This window comes from Nomascus leucogenys, chromosome 24 (genome assembly GCF_006542625.1).
Source record: "Nomascus leucogenys isolate Asia chromosome 24, Asia_NLE_v1, whole genome shotgun sequence".
Taxonomy (NCBI): domain Eukaryota; kingdom Metazoa; phylum Chordata; class Mammalia; order Primates; family Hylobatidae; genus Nomascus; species Nomascus leucogenys.
In genome coordinates, this window is record NC_044404.1 from 24,585,780 (window position 1) to 24,605,735 (window position 19,956).

The window sequence follows — 19,956 nt, forward strand, 5'->3', positions numbered from 1 at the left end:
GTGGCAAGATCAGATCTGTGCTTTAAGGATCTGTGCTACAATGTGCAGAATGGATTGGTGTGGGAGAGACTGGAGGCTGGGAGAACAATTTAGAGCCTATTGCAAGAAGTAACAGGCGCATCTGTGTATCTGTTAGTTTTAAAATGCCTTTTCCAAATAGCCCACTAATTGTTAAGTTTTGTTCTTTTTCTTTTTTTAAGTAGCTATTTGTGGGTGTGGAGTAACCCAACAAAAATGTCCCCAGGAATCGTCTCAGGCCCACTGGATGGGGGCACACAGCAGGGGCATTGTCTCAGCTCTGTAGCCCTTTGTCCCAGGACACCCATTCCCTTCACAGAAAATTTCCTGGCAAAGAAGCAAACTGCTGTGGTTCAGCAGATACTACCATCCCGGCCGCTGCCAGACTGTCCACATTTGGGAGAAGCAGGTAGAAACAAGACTGACGTTCAGGTCTCTGGCGATATGAAGCCCTCTTTGTCGGCTCAGCTATTATCAGGGAGGGTCCCTCGCTGGCTGAAATTCAATCTCTTGAATACATTTTACCTGGGCCCCCGTGCTCTTACAGAATGCTGCAGTGGCTTAATTGATCTTGAAGAAATGTAACAACCAACTTACTCATTCTTTCCAGCTTTCCAGTTCTTGCCCTGGAAGGCCCATGGGAGTAAAAGGGATTTTTAAAAATTAATATATGCATAATTACAACCTCAAATTGAAGGATCTGTGAATTGGACAGTTTGCTCCACTTAATAAAGAAAAAAAGGGGATAAGAGGGTGATGTTTATTTCATTTTGTTTGTTTCTCGGTCCCCAGATGAGATGGTTCTACCATTCTCTCCAATTCATGGCACACTGTCATCTTTGACCATGTAGAGCCCCTCTTGTTTTATAATTTTTTTCTACTTCATCCTGAATTTCCACTCCTACTTTTTTTTGTTTGTTTGTTTTTATGGGTTTTTTTTGTTTTTTTTTTTTTTTTGAGATGGAGTTTTGTTCTTGTCACCCAGGCTGGAGTGCAGTGGTGCAGTGGTGCAATCTTGGCTCACTGTAACCTCTTCCTCCTGGGTTCAGGCGATTCTTCTGCCTCAGCCTCCCCAGTAGCTGGGATTACAGGCGCCCGTCACCATGCCCGACGAATTGTTTTGTATTTTCAGTAGAGATGGGGTTTCACCATGTTGGCCAGGCTGGTCTCGAACTCCTGACCTCAGGTGACCCGCCCGCCTCAGCCTCCCAAAGTGCTGGGATTACAGGTGTGAGCCACCGCGCCCAGCCCCACTTCTACTTTTCTTCCCCACTATAGACATCCTCCTCTAATTTCTTTATTATGTCTCAGATTAAAAACCAACAAGAACCCTCTGTTGAGCACACAGTCCCCTTCAAAGCACTGCTCAACCTCTCTGCTTTCCTGGACAGCAAACCTGTTCGAAAGTGCCGTCTCTACTGCTACATCCACTTCTCTTCCGCGTCTTTCTAGAGCCCTCTCCCATCAGGCTGCTGTCTCTACTGCTACATCCACTTCTCTTCCGTGTCTTTCTAGAGCCTTCTCCCATCAGGCTTTCATCCCTTGTTGCACTAAGTTGTCCTGGCCAAATCTACTCAATCCTCCACCCTCATCTATCTACTTACTTAGCCAAATTGGCCACAGCCTATGACTTCCTCCTTCTGGAATTATCTTCCTGCTTGGCCTCTGCAACGCCACCTTCTCTTGGTTCTCTTTTGAATGCAGTGGCCGTTCCTTTTCAATCTCTTTTGCTGGCTCCTCATCATTTTCTCTACTTCTAAATAAAGGAGAGCCTGAGTTTGCTGTCAGACTTCCAGGCTACCTATGCTCACTCCCTTGGTACCCTCATCTGACCTCATGACTTAAATACCATCTATATGCTGCAGCTCCTAAATGTGTAGCATCAGATCTCTCTCTCTCCTGAATCCTAGGCATGAAAGGCCAACACACAACTTGATAGCTCCACTTGAGGATCTTTTTTTCTTTTTCTTTCTTTTGTTTGTTTGTTTGTTGAGACAGGGTCTCACTCTGTCACTCAGGCTGGAGTGTGCAGTGGTACAATCTTGGCTCACTGCAGCCTTGATCTCCTGGGCTGAAGCCATCCTCCCACCTCAGCCTCCTGAATAGCTGGGATTACAGGCATGCATCACCATGTCCGGCTAATTATTTTGTATCTTTTGTAGATATAGGGTTTCATCATATTACCCAGGCTGGTCTGGATCTCTTGGGCTCAAGGGATCTGCCCTCCTTGGCCTCCCAAAGTGCTGGGTTTACAGGCGTGAGCCAACGCGCCTGGCCTGCTTTTAATGATTTATCTTTATCTTTGGTTTTCAAGTTTGTCAATTATGTGCCCAGGTGTGGTTTTCTTTTCTTTCTTTGTTCTTTTTTTCTTTTGAGACAGGGTCTCTGTTGTCCAGTGGTGTGATCTTGGCTCACTGCAGCTTCAACCTCCAGGTCTCAAGCAATTCTCCCACCTCAGCCTCCTGAGAGCTAGGACTACAAGAGCATGCAATGACACCTGGCTAATTTGTGTTTATTTTTTGTAGAGATGAGTTCTCACTATGGTGTCCAGCTGGTTTCAAACTCTTGGGCTCAGGCGCTTTTTCTACCTTGGCCTCCCAAAGTGCTAGGGTTACAGATGTAAGCCACCATGCCCAGCCCAGTTTTCTTTATATTTATCCTCCTGAAGTCTTGTTGCAATTCCTGAATCTTTGGGTACTGTTTTTAAATCAAATTTTGAAAATTTTTGGCTAATATTTCTTTAAAAAATGTTTGCCCTCTTATTTCTTTTTCTTTTTTTTTTTTTTAGACGGAGTTTCGCTCTTGTTGCCTAGGCTGGAGTGCAATGGCGCGATCTTGGCTCACTGCAACCTCCGCCTCCCGGGTTCAAGCAATTCTCCTGCCTCAGCCTCCCGAATAGCTGGGATTACAGGCATGCACTACCACGCCCGGCTAATTTTGTATTTTTAGAAGAGATGGCGTTTCTCCATGTTGGTCAGACTGGTTTTGAACTCCTGAGCTCAGGTGATCCACCCGCCTTGGCCTTCCAAAGTGCTGGGACTACAGGTGTGAGCCACCGTGCCCAACTTTTTTTTTTTTGAGATGAATCTCGCTCTGTTACACAGGCTGGAGTGCAGGGCACAATCTTGGCTCACTGCAACCTCCACCTCCTGGGTTCAAGCAATTCTTTGCCTCAGCCTCCCGAGTAGCTGGGATTACAGCATCCACCACCATGCCCAGCTACTTTTTGTATTTTTAATAAAGACAGAGTTTCATCATCTTGGCCAGGCTGGTCTTGAACTCCTGACCTCGTGATCCACCTGCCTTAGCTTCCCAAAGTGCTGGGATTAAGGCGTGAGCCACCGCGCCCACTTGCCCAGCCTTGCCCTCTTATTTCTATCCTTTCCTTCTGAGACTCCAATTACTGACATGCCTACCTGAACAAAGCATAAAACCAAGCCTCCACAAGGTGAGATGATCTGTCAGTAATTTAACTGCCTGCTAGAATAAAACTCAACATTCTTTAGACATCCAGGTGTGGTGCCTCACATCTTTTATCCCAGCACTTTAGGAGACCAAGGTGGGAGGATCGCTTGAGCCCAGGAGTTCAAGACCAGTCTGGGCAACATAGTGAGACCCCTTCTTTTTTTTTTTTTTTTTTTTTTTTTTGAGACAGAGTCTCGCTATGTCACCCAGGCTGGAGTGCAGTGGCGTGATCTCCGCTCACTGCAACCTCCGCCTCACAGGTTCAAGCAATTCTCTGCCACCACCTCCCGAGTAGCTGGGATTACAAGTGCCCACAACCACACCCGGCTAATTTTTTTTTTTTTTGTATTGTTTTAGTAGAGACGGGGTTTCACCATGTTGGCCAGGCTGGTCTTGAAATCCTGACCTCGTGATCCACCTGCCTCGGCCTCCCAAAGTGCTGGGATTACAGGCATGAGCCACCACACCCGGTCTTTTTTTTTTTTTTTTGAGATGGAGTCTTGCTCTCTTGCCCAGGCTGGAGTCCAGTGGTGTGATCTTGGCTCACTGCAACCTCTGCCTCCAGAGTTCAAGCGATTCTCATGCCTCAGCCTCCCGAGTAGCTGGGATTCCAGGCATATGCCACCACGCCCAGATAATTTTGTATTTTTCTTAGAGATGGGGTTTCTCCATATTGGCCAGGCTGGTCTCGAACTCCTGACCTCAGGTGATCCACCCACCTCAGCCTCCCAAAGTACTGGGATTACAGGCATGAGCCACTGCGCCTGGCCAGTGAGACCCTTTCTCTACCAAATAAAAATAAAATAAAAACATTCTTCAGAGGAAAATAACAGGATCCAGTCTCTACAACACATTATCCATAATGTCAAGTACATAATGAAATTATTTGATGTTCAACCAAGCAGGGAACTGTGACCTATGACAAAGCAAAAGATCAGTCAATAGAAAGAGACCTACAAATGGCCCAGACATTGGAATTAACAAAGAATTTTAAATAACAATAATAAATTTGTTAGAGAGTCTACAGGAAAAGATCTAAATAGTGGCTGAAGAGATGGGAAATCTCAGGAGAGATTTCCCACAAAATGTTTTTGTGGGATATAATTCCCAGTTTTTCTCTAGGAACAAAAATACCATTCTTGAGAAAATGTTTACATTATTTTCTGATGAACTATGATTAAGACTTATTCTGGGTGCCAGGCATGGTGGCTCATGCCTGTAATCCCATCACTTTGGGAGGCTGAGACGGGTGGGTCATTTGAGGCCAGGAGTTTGAGACCAGCCTGGGCAACATGGTAAAACCCCACCTCCACTAAAAATACAAAAAAAAATAGCCGGGCGTGGTGGTGCATGCATGCCTGCAGTCCCAGCTACTCAGCAGGCTGAGGCAAGAGAATCTCTTGAACCCGGGAGGCAGAGGTTGTAGTGAGCTAAGATCACGTCACTGCACTCCAGCCTGGGCGACAGAGTGAGACTCTGTCTCAAAAAAAAAAAAAACTTCTATCCAACTGACTTTTTTCTAACAGGCTACCTGTGAGTATTCTATTAAGAGCCTAGTAATCTTGAACCAATCCTTTTTTCTTTCTTTATCTCTTCTAGCAGTGATTATGTACTCATTTTCATTTTCATTTTTTAAGAGAGCAAATTTATTAATTGGCTTACTAAAATCCTTTTCCCTTGTAACATGATTGTAACAAAATTCTGACACATGCCCATAATTAAATTGTCTAAAATCTAATTTTCTTAAGCAATTTTCATCATAACCCAAGAGATCTAAACATTACTCTCCTTTCCTACCCAGTTTTTGTGGGTTACAGCGGAAAACACTTCTCTTGTCCAGGGAGATGGCCTCATAGGCCAGGGGTTTATGACAAACCTCTGGTACATGGCTGGATTCACAAATGTCAGTCAGGAGAGAGAAAAAAAAAAAAAGCCTTCAATAACTGACCACAGCAATCACAGAGGACCACCTACCAAGATGGCAGAATATTCTTAGAGTTTCAGGTGAACTGGAATCACGCTGGTGTGAGAGGGGTTTATAATCAAGGAGAAGTAAACTTGAGTTTTATGACAGGCTTGATGTCTGAATCTCCTGACCATCAACACCAAAAATGCATTGCAGCTGGGCGTGGTGGCTCATGCCTGTAATCCCTACACTTTGGGAGGTGTAGATGGGTGGAAGGATTGCTCGAGGCCAGGAGTTTGGGATCAGCCTGATCAACATAGCAAGACCTTCTCATCTTTACAAAAATTAAAAAAAAATAGCCAGGCATGTTGGCACATTTGGCACATGCCTGTAGTCCCAGCTACTCGGGAGGCTGAGGCAGGAGAATAGCTTGAGCCCAGGAGTTTGAGGTTACAGTGAGCTATAGTTGTGCCATTGCACTCCAGCCTGGGGGACAGATCAAGAGCCTGTCTCTAAAAGTAGTAATGATAATAATAAGTGAAGAGTCATTTTTCTCTGTTTTAAGTATCTGAATAATCTGAATAAATCTTGGGTCCTTTATGGCCCAGATGTTAGTATCACACACTCAAATAAGGAGTCCAGTAGTCAAAAATAGTGAAAAAAAAATCCAAAAATCCAATTATATTTTTCAAAAACCAGCAAAGGGGATCCGGTTAATAATCCTTTCTACTTCTGTTCAGTTCCCTGATACCTGTAGCTGCTCTGTTGCCTCTTCCTCTCCAAACAATCTCTTCTCTCTTTAACCCTCTTTTTTTTTTTCTTTTTGAGACAGGGTCTCACTCTGTCATCCAGACTGGAGTACAGTGGCACAGTGGCCACTCACTGCAACCTCCGTCTCCCAGGTTCAAGCAATTCTTGTGCCTCAGCCTCCCCAGTAGCTGGGATTACAGTCATGTGCCACCATTCCGGTTAATTTTTGTATTTTTAGTAGAGATGGGGTCTCGCTATATTGCCCAGGCTGGTCTCGAACTCCTGGCCTCATATGATCCGCCCGCCTCTACCTCCCAAAGTGCTGGGATTACAGGCATAAACTACCATACCCAGCCAACACTCTTTCCTTTTTATTATATAGATTAGCCTCCAGCCTCTCAGGGCGTTATAAAGATTTCTCTCCTTCACCCATTAACCCATCTTTTGAGCTTCCACTAAAACAGCTTTTCTTTAAAAAAAAAAAAAAAAAAAAAAATCCAGGCTGGAGTTCAGTGGCAAAGTCATAGCTCACTGCTCACTGCAGCTTCTAACTCCTGGGCTTAAGCGGTCCTCCAGCCTCCAGAGCAGCTGGGAATATAGGCAAATGCCACCACACTCAGCTAATCTTTTATTTTTTGTAGAGCCAGAATTTCACCCTGTTGTCCAGGCTGGTCTCAAACTCCTGGATTCAAGTGAGCCACCCACCTTGGCCTCCCAAAGTGCTGGGATTACAGATATGAGCCACTGAGCCCAGCCAAGGCCACAGTATCTTAATGTCTAGGTGAGTGTCTATGATGGTCCGTTAGTTGCCTTGTACATATAGAAGCTCCTCACTCTCTTTCCAGCTGCTGCCTGAGACTTAGCAGAATGGAAGAATAACAGGCATTCCTGTTGTGGAAGCCAGTGTTATAGAGCTATGAAAGCTTAGCCTTCTTCTGTTCTGTAGTTGGGAGCTTCCTTTCTGTGAATGGTTTCCATAGGGGTGGTGCTGTTCACATCCTTGCTATATGCATATTAGTGAATATGTTGATTCTAGATGTGATTGCTGCACATCCTGGTTCTACCACCCCCACTTACCTGGTTGTAGGTTTGACATATAAGCAAATAGCCGCAATTTGTCCACTTGATAAGGGCTGATGACCCTCCCTGCAATGTAAGCAACCCTCACGGGCTAGAACTTGGACTTCAATAATTCATGGACTCACAGACTTCATCTTCATACCTATCCAGGCTAAGGGTCTTTATCTATTGCCCATGGGTAACTGGACTACAATTCTCCAGGGTCAAAAGAGAAGTCTTGTTTCAAATTCATATATGCTGAGTGGTCTCTAGCCATATTTGGTCTCTAGCCAGCCCTACATTTACAAGACAATGTGTTAAGGACCCTGCCTAGCTAGGGAATTTGGGTGTGGGAGGTAAAGAGAAAAAAGAAAGGCCACTTACAGCAACAAGAGGGGTTGATTATTTTTAAATGAAGTCAAGGATGATTTTTAATCACTGACCACTATGACCCCTGCTGTCCAAGTGTTCCTGGGCCTGAAGGTGAAGAAAATTGGCACAGGCCTCACTGGCTTTCCCTTCCTCTCGCCTTGTGGGTTGGAAAACCAACTGGGAGGCCAGTCACTGCCAAATGAAGAAAGGCTTGTTTGCTCATTCACCAGAAAGATAAGATCTGTCTACATTCCCTCCTCTAGCCATTTGCTTTAACACCTACACAAATGTCAAGCAATTGGTAATGTGGTCTCAACCCTAAGCAGATGGACCAAACCCTGAAAGTAAGTTCTGTTGTATGTTGTCTGTGTGATTTTACACAACTCACTTTTTCTCATGCCTCACTGTACTCATCTGTAAAATAGGAATAATACCTATGTATTAGTTTGCTAGGGCTGCCATAACAAAGTACTGCACGCTGGGTGGCTTAAGCAACAGAAGTGTATTTTGTCACTGTTCTGGAGGCTGGAAGTCCAAGATCAAGTGTCAGCAGGGTTGTTTTCTTCTGAAGCCTGTCTCCTTGGCTTATAGGTGGCCGTCTGCACCTTATGTCTTCATTTGGTCTTCCCTCTGTGTGTATGTCTGTATCTTAATTTCCTCTTCTTATTTATTTTTGAGACATGGTCTTGCTCTGTCACCCAGGCTGGAGTGCAGTGGCATGATCTTGGCTCACTGCAACCTCCGCCTCCTAGGTTCAACAATTCTCCTGCCGCAGCCTCCCAAGTAGCTGGGACAACAGGCGCCTGCCACTACACCCAGCTGATTTTTGTGTTTTTAGTAGAGATGGGGCTTCACCATGTTGGCCAGGCTGGTCTCGAACCCCTGACCTCAAGTGATCCGCCCACCTCGGCCTCCCAAAGTGCTGGGATTACAGGCATGAGTCACTGTGCCCAGCCAATTTCCCCTTCTTATAAGGACACCAGTTATATTGGATAAGGACCCACCTCATGGTCTCATTCTAACTTAATTACCTTTTTAAGGACCCTATCTCCAAATACAGTCACATTCCGAGGTATTGGAGGTTAGGACCTCAATATGAATTTGGAGATGGTGAAGGGGCAGGGCAGGGGTTGAGAGGGGGAGACAATTCGGCCAGGGGTTGGGAGGGGGAGACAATTCTGCCTGTAACAATCTGCTAGATATTATTGTGAAGACTGAATTAGCTAAAGTGTTTAAAGCATGAACATAAAGCCTGACATAATATGATCCCCCCAAAATGGTAATTATTTTATGAAATCCCATATAAAAGAAAAGTACTACCATCTAAATACAGAGAGAACATAGACAGGTACAGGGAATTCCAACCATGGCTCTTCATTTCCCATCTGATGGGTGCTGCTCTTATTCTTCCAGCCCTTGTTTTAAAAATATGCAAACATGGGCTGGGTGCGGTGGCTCACACCTGTAATCCCAGCACTTTGGGAGGCCGAGGTGGGCAGATCATGAGGTCAAGAGATGAGACCATCCTGGCCAACATGGTGAAACCCTGTCTCTACTAAAAATACAAAAATTAGCTGGCCGTGGTGGCGTGTGCCTGTAGTCCCAGCTACTCGGGAGGCTGAGGCAGGAGAAATGCTTGAACCTGGGAGGCAGAGGTTGCAGTGAGCCGAGATCGTGCCACTGCACTCCAGCCTGGCGACAGAGCAAGACTCCATCTAAAAAAAAAAAAATATATATATATATGCAAACATGGCCGGGCACGGTGGCTCACGCCTGTAATCTCAGCACTTTGGGAGGCTGAGGCGGGCAGATCACTTAAAGTCAAAAGTTCGAGATCAGCCTAGCAAACATGGTAAAACTCCGTCTCTACTAAAAATACAAAAATTAGCCAAGTGTGGTGGCACATGCCTGTAATCCCAACTACTTAGGAGGCTGAAGTCAGAGAATTGCTCGAACCCAGGAGCCGGAGGTTGCAGTGAGCTGAGATTGTGCCACTGCACTCCAGCCTGGGCAACAGAGTGAGACTCCATCTAAAAAAAAAAAAAAGAAAAGAAAAAAAAATGCATGGTGGCTTACGTCTGCAATCCCAGTACTTTGGGAGGCCAAGACGGTAATATCACTTGAGGTCAGGAGTTCAAGACCAGCCTGGCCAACGTGGTGAAACTCCATCTCTAATAAAAATACAAAAATTAGCCCGGCGTAATGGTGCATGCCTGTAATCCCAGCTTTGCTTGGGAGGCTGTGGCAAGAGAATTGCTTGAACCCGGGAGGTGGAGGTTGCAGTGAGCCGATATCGTGCCACTGCACTCCAGCCTGGGTGACAGAGCAAGACTCTGTCTCCAAAAAAAAAAAAAAAAAAAAAAGCAAACATAATACTTGAATATAACATCTGTAGAGGTCTTTCCATGGGATGACAAGCAAAGATGTTATGTTTTTCTCTGATGCCTGTTGCTGTTATTCTTCTGGTAATATTATGAACTCTCCAAGGACTAACTTACACTTCCTTTGTGCCCCTTACTATCTAAGAACACCATGCTAAGCATATAGGAAGGGCTCAGTAAAAAACAACTAATCAAACTACATGCTCTTTTGATAGTTTACTTAGTCTTGTAACAAGTCCTGCCCGATCAGAGGCACATTATACTGAGAGAGTAGAATGCCATCTAGTGACTCTTGTTATCAGACTAGAAAACTGAGATTCAGGAAATCCCACATTGCTACTTCCATGTCTCATCTATTTGATATCTGTGTATGCAAACCCAACTAGAAATTTTATAGTTTGGCAGCTTTATGTATTAATGATAAATTCAACTAAGCTTTTATTTCTCTTGCCAAGAGACTTCTGGCCTTACACAGTTAACCTCAGTGAATCTGATTATTTATAGAATGGAGAAGCAAGAAATAAAAGTGTCATGCAATTATTGACAATGGAATAAAAATACAGAAGACCAAGAGAAATTCAGAAATCATACAGCATCGACATTGCACTCCAGCCTGGGCAACAAGAACGAAACTTCATCTCAAAAAAACAAAAGTTTACTCTTTTATCTCAAAAGTTTATTGTATGATGTAAATCTTCAGCTTTGGCAAAATACCATTTTAAACACTCAACCATTCTGTATTTTGGCCAAGGTACATTTTTGTTGCACATCTACTTAGAACATACTATTTGCCAAATTCTGGTTTGGGTACTGAGAAAAAAGAGAGGAGCGAGACAAACTCCTTGTCTCCAAACAGTTCCTCTTACATAGGCAACAGAGTAGAGATTGGCATGTGTGTGTGTGTGTGTGTGTATCTATATATAGATAATATCTATCTATATATAATATATAATATCTATATATTATATATAATATATACTATCTATATATATACTATCTATATAATATATACTATCTATCTATATAATATATATAATATATAATATCTATATAATATCTATATATAATATAGATATCTATATAATATCATATATATATATATATATATATATATGATTAGAATATAGTGGAAAATATGCTATGAGACCATAGGTGAAAAATTGACTCCTGTTTTGAAAGGTCTAGACCCAGGGATTTTGGGAGGCTCAGCAACCCCCTAAAAGACAATCAGATGATAAATACTGAGCCCTACTAAGCAGAAATGCTTCCTGGAATAAGTCATATCTAAACTAAATCCTAAAGGAAGAATCAGAGCTGGCCAGTTAAAGGGTTCAAGGGTAGAAAGGCAAAGTGGGGAGGGCAAAGGAAGGGCTGGGAACAGTGGTTTCAGACCAAGGGAACAGAATATGTGCAAAGATCTGAGGGGAGAAAGAGAGAAAGAATACATCCATTCTAGATCTGGAAGTATACAAGCTGCTACAATGAAATAGTTTCAACTTACACACTTACTGTGGTAGCCAGCCTCCAAGATGACACCCAATGACCTTCCCCCTGCTACAGAAGGACATAATATTGATGTCCTTCTGTAGTCCCTTCCAACACTTAATGGGGGTAACCTGTGTAACCAATAAGATATTATAAAAACTATTGTGCATGACTTCTGAGGTTATGGTACAAAAGACATTGTGGCTTCTGTCTTGCTCTCTTTTGGATCATTTTCTGCCATGTCATGGAAACCAAAGATGCCCTATCATTGTGGGATGGAACTGAGGCCTCTAGCCAATAGCTATATAAGTGAGTTTTCTTGGAAATATATTTTCCAGCCCCAGTTGACTGTAGCCTTAACTATATACTCTTGAGAAACCCTGAGTCAGTATCACCCAACTAAGCCTCCCCAGATGATGCACAGCAACAATGAGAGATAACAAATGTTTATTGTTCTAAGTTGCTAAATTTGGGGAGTAATTTGTTATGTGGCAATAGATAACATACTCACTAATGTGCTCAAAAATATCTCCTGGAGCAAATGCATCTGTTTCTATTCTTCAGTCATTTTCATCTCAGCTATTGGTTTGATTCCACAGCTTGCTTGGTAAATTTACGCTTATATATTTTTATACGTTTTTTAAGTATTTTAGGAAGACTGTTCATCCTGTTGTATCCAGGAAACACAAAAGCAGAGTTGGAAGGAAGAGGCAAACGATGGAAACAAAAGTGAAGATGATAACAAAAATAAGAAAATTATAAAACCTGCCCCGGCCTATGGAATAAATGTTCAGTAGGAGGGATTCTGAAGAACACAGGGAACACGCAACAGGTGAAACTCCTAAACCATCAACATCAATCACCAAGCAATGAGGAAAAGCTGTTGATGAAATGGAACAATCTGAGTCTGTGCCTCAAGGATCGGCACCAAGGTTGGATGCCTATCAGCTTTCTGAGGCTCAGAGTCTGAGGATTCAAAGACCAGACCCAGCAAAAGAGCCACGGTAGGTTCACTAGGAGTGGCTTCTCGGCATTAAGACCTATTTTGTTTGTTTTTTTGTTTTTGTTTTTTGAGACAGGGTCTCAATCTGTTGCCCAGACTGGAGTACAGTGTCGCGATCTTGGCTCACCGTAACCTCCCACTTCCAGGCTCAAGAGAGTCTCCCGCCTCAGCCTCCCAAGTAGCTGGGATTACAGGCGTGTGCCACCACTGCCTGACTAATTTTTGTATTTTTTAGTACAGACAGGGTTTCACCATGTTGGCCAGGCTGGTCTTGAACTCCTGACCTCAAATGATCCACCCGCCTCAGCCTCCCAAAGTGTTGGGATTACAGGCGCGAGCCACTGTGCCCAGCCAACACCTATTTTGTTCTGCCCAGCATCAAAGTGAGCAACAGGTGGTGTCTGCAAAAAATTTCACTGCCAAGTAGTTAGCCACTGCATTTGCAGGGATCATCAGGGAGGTAGCTCATTGGCCACAGTGGATTTTCCAGTATAGATTCTTACTGATAGAATCAGTGGTTGTAACATTTTAACCCAACAGACACTCATTGATAGAAATACCTTTGGAAACTGAGCCTTAGACTCTTTTTTAAAAATAGAGGTGGGGCAGTGGGGTTGGGGGTATCTCACTATGTTGTCCAGGCTGGTCTCAAACCCTTGGCCTGGAGCAATCCTCCCGCCTTGGCCTCCCAAAGTCCTGGGATTACAGGCATGAACCATGATGCCCAGCCTTAGACTGTCATTCATATACTTATTTCAACAAATGTTTATTGAGCTCCAAGGATGGGCAAATCCACACCCTCATAGAGCTTTTTTTATTTTTTTTTAAAAAAGGAAGAAGATAGTAAACATATAAACAAAATAGATAATAATCCCAGGAAATGTTAAGTGTTATTAAAAAAAAAAATAAGGGGCTGGGCACGGTGGCTCATGCCTGTAATCCCAGCACTTTTTGAGAGCCTGAGTTGGGTAGATCACGAGGTCAGGAGATCAAGACCATCCTGGCTAACACGGTGATACCCTGTCTCTACTAAAAATACAAAAAATTAGCCGGGCGTGGTTGCACATGCCTGTAGTCCCAGCTACTCGGGAGGCTGAGGAAGGAGAATCGCTTGAACCTGGGAGGCGGAGGTTGCAGTGAGCCGAGATCGTGCCACTGCACTCCAGCCTGGGAGATGGCAAGACTCCGTCTCAAAAAAAAAAAAAAAAAAAAAAAAATAGGACTGGGCACAGTGGTGCATGCTTGCAATCCCAGCATTTTGGGGGGATGAGGCAGGCAGACTGCTTGAGCTCAGGATTTTGAGACCAGCCTGGGCAACACAGCGAAGCCTCATCTTGAAAAGAAAAAAATACAAAAATTAACTAGGCGTGGTGGTGTGAGCCTGTAGTCCCAGCTATTCAGAAGGCTGAGGTGGCAGCATCACTTGAGCCCAGAAAGTGGAGGCTGCAGTGAGCCGAGATCACACCAATGAGCCAAGATCACACCAATGCACTCCAGCCTGGGTGACACAGTGAGATCCTGTCTCCAAAAAAAAAAAAAAGAAAAGAAAAATAGGCCAGGCATGGTGGCTCACGACTGTAATCCCAGCACTTTGGGAGGCTGAGGTGGGAGGATCACTTGAGCCCAGGAGTTCACGACCAGCCTGGGCAACACAGTAAAGCCCCCATCTCTAAAAAATAATTTAAAAATTAGCTGGGTGTGGTGGCACACACCTGTAGTCCCAGCTCCTCAGGGTGCTGAAGTAGGAAGATTGCTTGAGCTGGGGAAATCAAGGAGGCTGCAATGAGCTGTGATTGCATCACTGCACTCCAGCTGGGGTTACAGAGTGACCCTATCTCCAACAGAAAAGAAAGAAAGAAAAAATAAAGGTAAGACAGAGGGGATTGAGGGTGTCCTTTTTGGAAGGTTGTTCAGAAAAGGCTTGATGAAGAGGTGCCATTTGAATCATCTCTTAGTCATTTTAGGCTTACCAATATATAGACAAATAAATTGCCATTCGAAACCTAAATCTGTTCATAATCAGACAAGCATCTGTAGTTTATTGTGGCTGCAACTTAGAAGTAAGGGATGAGGAGAGGGAGGCATTATTAAGAGAGGTGAAAAGGCAAGAGTTGGTTGTAGAGTGTGAGGAAGAGAGAAGAATCATGATAGAAAGAAGGTGGGCTCATTCATTGAAAATGGGAAACCAGAAGGTTGAAGGCAAGTGGATGAAGATGAATTCAGTTTAGGGTATGTTGAGTGTGAGGTGCCTACGGGACATCCAAGTGAATAGGTGAGCAGGAAGTTGAAAATATAGGTCTGGAGCAGGCCTGTGCCTGAGATACACAGGTTTGAAATATGAAAGGTAATCAAAACTGAGAGGTCAGAGAGGGCACCTTTGTTGAGGGAAAAAATAGTCAATGACAGAACTACCAGAAAAAACAACATTTATAGGATTGACAGCAAACAGACAGAGACAGTGAAGGAAGTCTAAAACAGAATGACTAATGAGAACCATAGAGAAGAGTCAGGGAGATGTGGGGTGTTGTGATTTCATAGTTCCCATCTGGTCAAGTGGCTTGTTCTGTGGAGGCCTGTCACTTCCCTGTCTTTGGCCATCTGACAAGCCTTCATTCACTGAACAAATGTTTATTGAACCCATGCCATGTGTCACTTTTCTAGTGACACATGAATGAACAAAACAGACAGTAAGCCCTGACTTTAGGGCACTTACATTCTAGTGTGGGGAACAGACAATAAACAAACATTAAAAACAGGTTAAACAGCTGGACACAGTGGCTCACACCTGTAATCCCAGCACTTTGGGAGGCCAAAGCAGGTATCCCTTGAGCTCATGAGTTCGAGACCAGCCTGGGCAACATGGCAAAACCCCATCTCTACAAAAAATACAAAAATTAGCTGGGCATGGTAGTGCGGGCCTGTAGTCCCAGCTACTCTGGAGGCTAAGGTGGGAGGATGGCTTAAGCCCAGGAGGCGGAGGCTGCAATGAGCCAAGATCACATGACTGCACTCCAGCCTGGGTGACAGAGCCAGGCCTTGTCTCAAAAACAAACAAACAAACAAACAAAAAACCCAGGTTAAATGCATATTAGAAGGTGATAAAAGCTATGAAAAAAAAAAGAGTAAGGGGCATCAGGATGTAGAGAGGATATCCGAGCAACTTCCAACAAGGCAGTCAGGTTAGGCCTCAGTGAGTGACCATCGAGTAAAAACTTTAAGTTTGCCCAGGCCGGGCACGGTGGCTCACGCCTATAATCCCAGCACTTTGGGAGGCCAAGGCAGGTGGATCACGAGGTCAGGAGTTCCAGACCAGCCTGGCTAACATGGTGAAACCTCATCTCTACTAAAAATAAAAAAGTAGCCGGACTTGGTGGCGGGCGTCTGTAATCCCAGCTCCCAACTCGGGAGGCTGAGGCAGGAGAATTCCTTGAACCTGACAGGCGGAGGTTGCAGTGAGCCGAGATCCTGCCACTGCACTCCAGCCTGGGCAGACAGAGCAAGACCCCATCTGCAGGGGGGCAGTGGGGACTTTAAGTTTGCCCAGTAGATATCCAGGAGTAGGTCAGCGTGGTAGTTCACACCTGTAATCCCAGCAGTTTGGGAGGCCGAGGCGGGAGGATCAGTGAAGGTTGGGAGTTCGAGACCAGACTGGCCAGCATGGTGAAACCCCATCTCTACTAAAAATACAATAATTAGCCGGGCGTAGTGGTGTGCACCTGTAGTCCCAGCTACCAGGGAGGCTAAAGCAGAATCGCTTGAACCCGGGAGGCAGAGGTTGTAGTGAGCCGAGATCGCGCCACTGCACTTCAACCTGGGCGACAGAGCGAGACTCGGTCTCAAAAAAAAAAAAAAGATATCTGGAAGTACAGCATTCTAGATTACATCAAACAAGAAATAGCGGGCATCAGGTAGGATTTTGGCTTTTGTTCTAACAAAAATGAGAGGCTGCTGGAAGGTTTTGAGAAAAGTGTCTGGTTAAGGTTTTCTAACAGAACTACCCTGCTGCTGAGTGGCCAGGGTGGAAGCAGGAAGACCAGTTAGGGGGCCAGCGCAGTTCAGGGAAGAGACGATGGTGCCCTGAACCACGATGACAGCAGGGAGGGTTTCTTGATAGTTTGAAAGCCGAGGTAAAGGAAAGGAGTGAAGAGTAACACACGCTTGCGTCCTACACCAAAGGAAAGCCACTGCGGTCAGCGGGAGCCAGGGAAGACCCTGGGAAGGGCAGGTCGTTTGTGGTTTTGGTGGAGGGCGAAGGAATAAGGATTTCAACTTGGGGCACGTGGGACGGTCAGGAGAGAAGTCTGAGCTGGAGATGCAGGGATGTCGCCAGCACACAGCTGGTGTCTCCAGCCACGAAAGCAAACACATACATACTTTCAGGTGGGCTTAGTGCCATGGAAAAAGAGAAAAGGGAGGCAAGAGTGTGGGGGGAGCGGGAACGACACAAAAGACGGCAGGAGGAGGCCTTTCTGAGAAAGGGACGCCTGCTTTCCCTCCGAGAGAGAAGCGAGAAAGGCGAGAAGCGCTTGCGAAAAAGCTGGCAGAGTGGGGCCGGGCGCGGTGGCTCAGGCCTTAAGTCCCAGCACTTTGGGAGGCCAGGAGTTCGAGACCAGCAACAGAGAGAGACCCCCGTCTCTGCTTTATTAGATAAAAATAACTTTCTTCTTTTTTTTTGAGACGGAGTCTCGCTCTGTCACCCAGGCTGGAGTGCAGTGGCGGGATCTTGGCTCACTGCAAGCTCCACCTCCCGGGTTAATGCCATTCTCCCGCCTCAGCCTCCCAAGTAGCTGGGACTACAGGCGCCCGCCACCACGCCCGGCTAATTTTTTGTATTTTTAGTAGAGACGGGGTTTCACCGTGGTCTCGATCTCCTGGCCTCGTGATCCGCCCGCCTCGGCCTCCCAACGTGCTGGGATTACAGGCGTGAGCCACCGCCCGGCCAATAATTTTTAAAACAGTAAGAAAATCTAGCAGTGCGCATCCAACCCGAGGCCCTCGCAGCCAGAGCAGAGGCACCAGGGCGGCCAGGCGAGGCGCTGCGAGGAAGCTGGTGCTTCTCGGAGTCCGAGACCCGGGCCGGGGAGAGCCCCAGACAGAGCTCGAGGACCACGGCTCTCTCGCGGGCGTCCTGCCCAGCGGCGTGATTACGGGGCCGCCGAAACCGAAACCCATCTACTGGACACTTCCAGCTTCCTCCAAAGGCTGAGCAAAAGCTGGGCTACAAAGGCAGATTTCATGTCTGCTGCCAAGCTCGACCGCTTTACAGCCAATCCTCTCTCGTCTGGTAAACGCGTGAAACCTACACAACCACAACTTTCACAACGAGAGGGAGGCCGCAGGGCTCTCGTCGGCGCACGGGCCGCCTCTTCCGCGTCACTCTGAGGTAACAACAGCCTTTCTCTTCAATCGCTTCATGGAACTCCAAGACGCCAAGCCTCTTCCACTACGGGTCGAAGGATGGGTCACGTCACATTGCGCGAACAAGGATGGTCACGCGCCACAAAAGGATTTGCAGGGCGGGGCGACTTGACGACACTCCCTTTTGCTCCCATTGGCTGCGGTCGTCAGGTTCGCCTCCTCCACTGCCTACCGGGCAGTTTAGGGCCTGACAGAAGCCCGCCCCCCCTCTGGCGCTCGTGCGCACGCGTGGCGGGTTCTCGGCGCACTGAGCAGGCGCGGCCTCGTGTCGGCCGGAGGGGGCGGGCGCAACGGCGCGCGCTGCGTCCCGGCGCTCGGCTTTCCCTCCGCCGGTCCCGCCCTCCGTCGAGGCGGCGCGGTGTACCCTGGGATAGGGAGCGATCTCCGAGCGAGGCGGCAAGATGGACGCGGGATTTTTCCGCGTAAGTAGAAGCGCCGGGCGCTCGGGTGAGGCCAGGGACTTCTCCGTAAGGCCTGGTAGGAGTCCTTAGCTTGGGACAGGGTGGCCAGCGAGGGGAGCTTCGGAGATCCTAAGGATTCCTCCTAGTGCCGGCGCACCCCCCCCCCCCCCCCCGCGCGCGCTGCGGCGGAGACCGGTGCGCTCCTGCGCAGTCTCCTCCTCCGGAATGGTCCCCCGTACGCGGCGGCGACGGTGGCCGGAAAATGGCGGCGGGAATGGGCCAGGATGGTACTTCGCTGCCCGCCTGCCTGGCGGGGCCTGCAGGCCGAGCGCCGTGCGTGCCGCCGGGTCCTAGGGCCTAGCGGAGCCGGAGGAGGAAGTCCCGAGTGGGAGGCCAAAGGGAAGCCCTAAGGTCACTGGTGGCGGCAGGGCAGGGAAAATATGGTTTGGGGGTACATCTTGGGAGAGCACCTTAGGGGAGGGAGGACAGGAAGCAGCATTCAGCGGCTTTTTTTGAAAAAGCGCCCTCCCCGCCCCCCAACGTCTTCCCTCCAGGTCCTCAGCCTTCGTGGAGGCGCCAGGTCAGGGTTCGCGGGAGCTCCCGCCCAATTTGATATCCCTTCAGGGAGGGGGACGTAGATAACTTGTTGGGACAATGTGAATGTTAGGTTCTGTGAGGGTAGAGGGTGCAACGAAAACTGTGCGCGGGTATGGAGGCAGGTTGTGGAGTGATTCAATTTCTTCCCGCCCTCCACATCCCTCACCACCCGCCACCGTCGTGTTTTACTCTTGGAGTCCGCTGGCGAAAGGTGACTCTTACCTAGGCTCTGCCAGCGTCGTCTGCCCATCGCCTGCAGGCAGGGAAGTTACTCTGTGGTAGTTGGTTCTCGGGGCCCACACTTTATCAGGCCCGTGCTGGAGCCTGGGTGTCCCATAGTCCCCTCCTGTAGGAAATTAGCACTAGGTCAAGATCTTGAAGGGACACAGGACTAGAGTTGAGCACCATTGGTCTCTCAGGGCTTGCAAACTGTTAATGCAGAATGAAACCATATAGAAACTAGTTGGTCTAAGCTAGTATCTCCGTTTTCTGAAATACACGTTAGCTCTTCTCTTTAGAGCATATAATTTGCAGTTTGTGTGTTTTCAAAGGAAAAATTGGAAGGGGGGAGGGCCAGAACTTTAGTAAAAATATCTTTGGACACTCCGAGTTGGATATTGAAATCCTTCTTTAATTGGCTTTAAACATGCTGACGAGTTTTTCGTCATGTTAGAATATTATCCCCCAAGTATTTGACCGAAGAACAACCAGCTGTTCTTAGGCAAACAGTAAGATACTTATTTTGGAATGATAGTTTCAGATTAGCGTATCGAATTTGCAAATTGCTTATGAACTGACCATTTTGTAATTTCCATCAAAGTATTTTGTAGTAAATATTCAATATTTTCTGAGTGCAAGTAGTATTTTGAAACAAGTGAAAGCCTGTTCTGACTTTTGTCAAATACTTTCTGTGGAAAGGAGTCCCAGTAAATAAAAGAGTAAGGTGATTGATGAGCAAATTTTAACATGAAGTTTGCTTGTGGTATTGGTAAAGGTCTGGGAGAGGGGCGAGTTTTTAATACACAGCCTACAATTCCTTAAATACAAGAGTTAACTGGATTTAAGATCCAAGTTAAAATATTTTAGGGTCATTATCTAGTA

General features: G+C 46.4%; 1 protein-coding gene across 17 annotated transcripts in view; it reads left to right on the plus strand.

Annotated features, from left to right (window-relative positions):
• Positions 1–18,122: 18,122 nt before the first annotated feature.
• The window catches only part of SRRM1 (serine and arginine repetitive matrix 1), a 30,014-nt gene continuing 28,180 nt past the window's right edge, over positions 18,123–19,956 (plus strand). For 7 of the 17 annotated variants that reach the window (XM_012498526.2, XM_030805283.1, XM_012498528.2 and 4 more), the window contains exon 1: positions 18,123–18,279. In XM_012498526.2, the coding sequence (XP_012353980.1) occupies positions 18,259–18,279 (21 nt within the window). In that variant the 5' untranslated portion in view covers positions 18,123–18,258. The remainder of the gene's footprint in view (positions 18,280–19,956) is intronic. The other 10 variants (XM_030805292.1, XM_030805293.1, XM_030805294.1 and 7 more) reach the window with 2 other exon arrangements.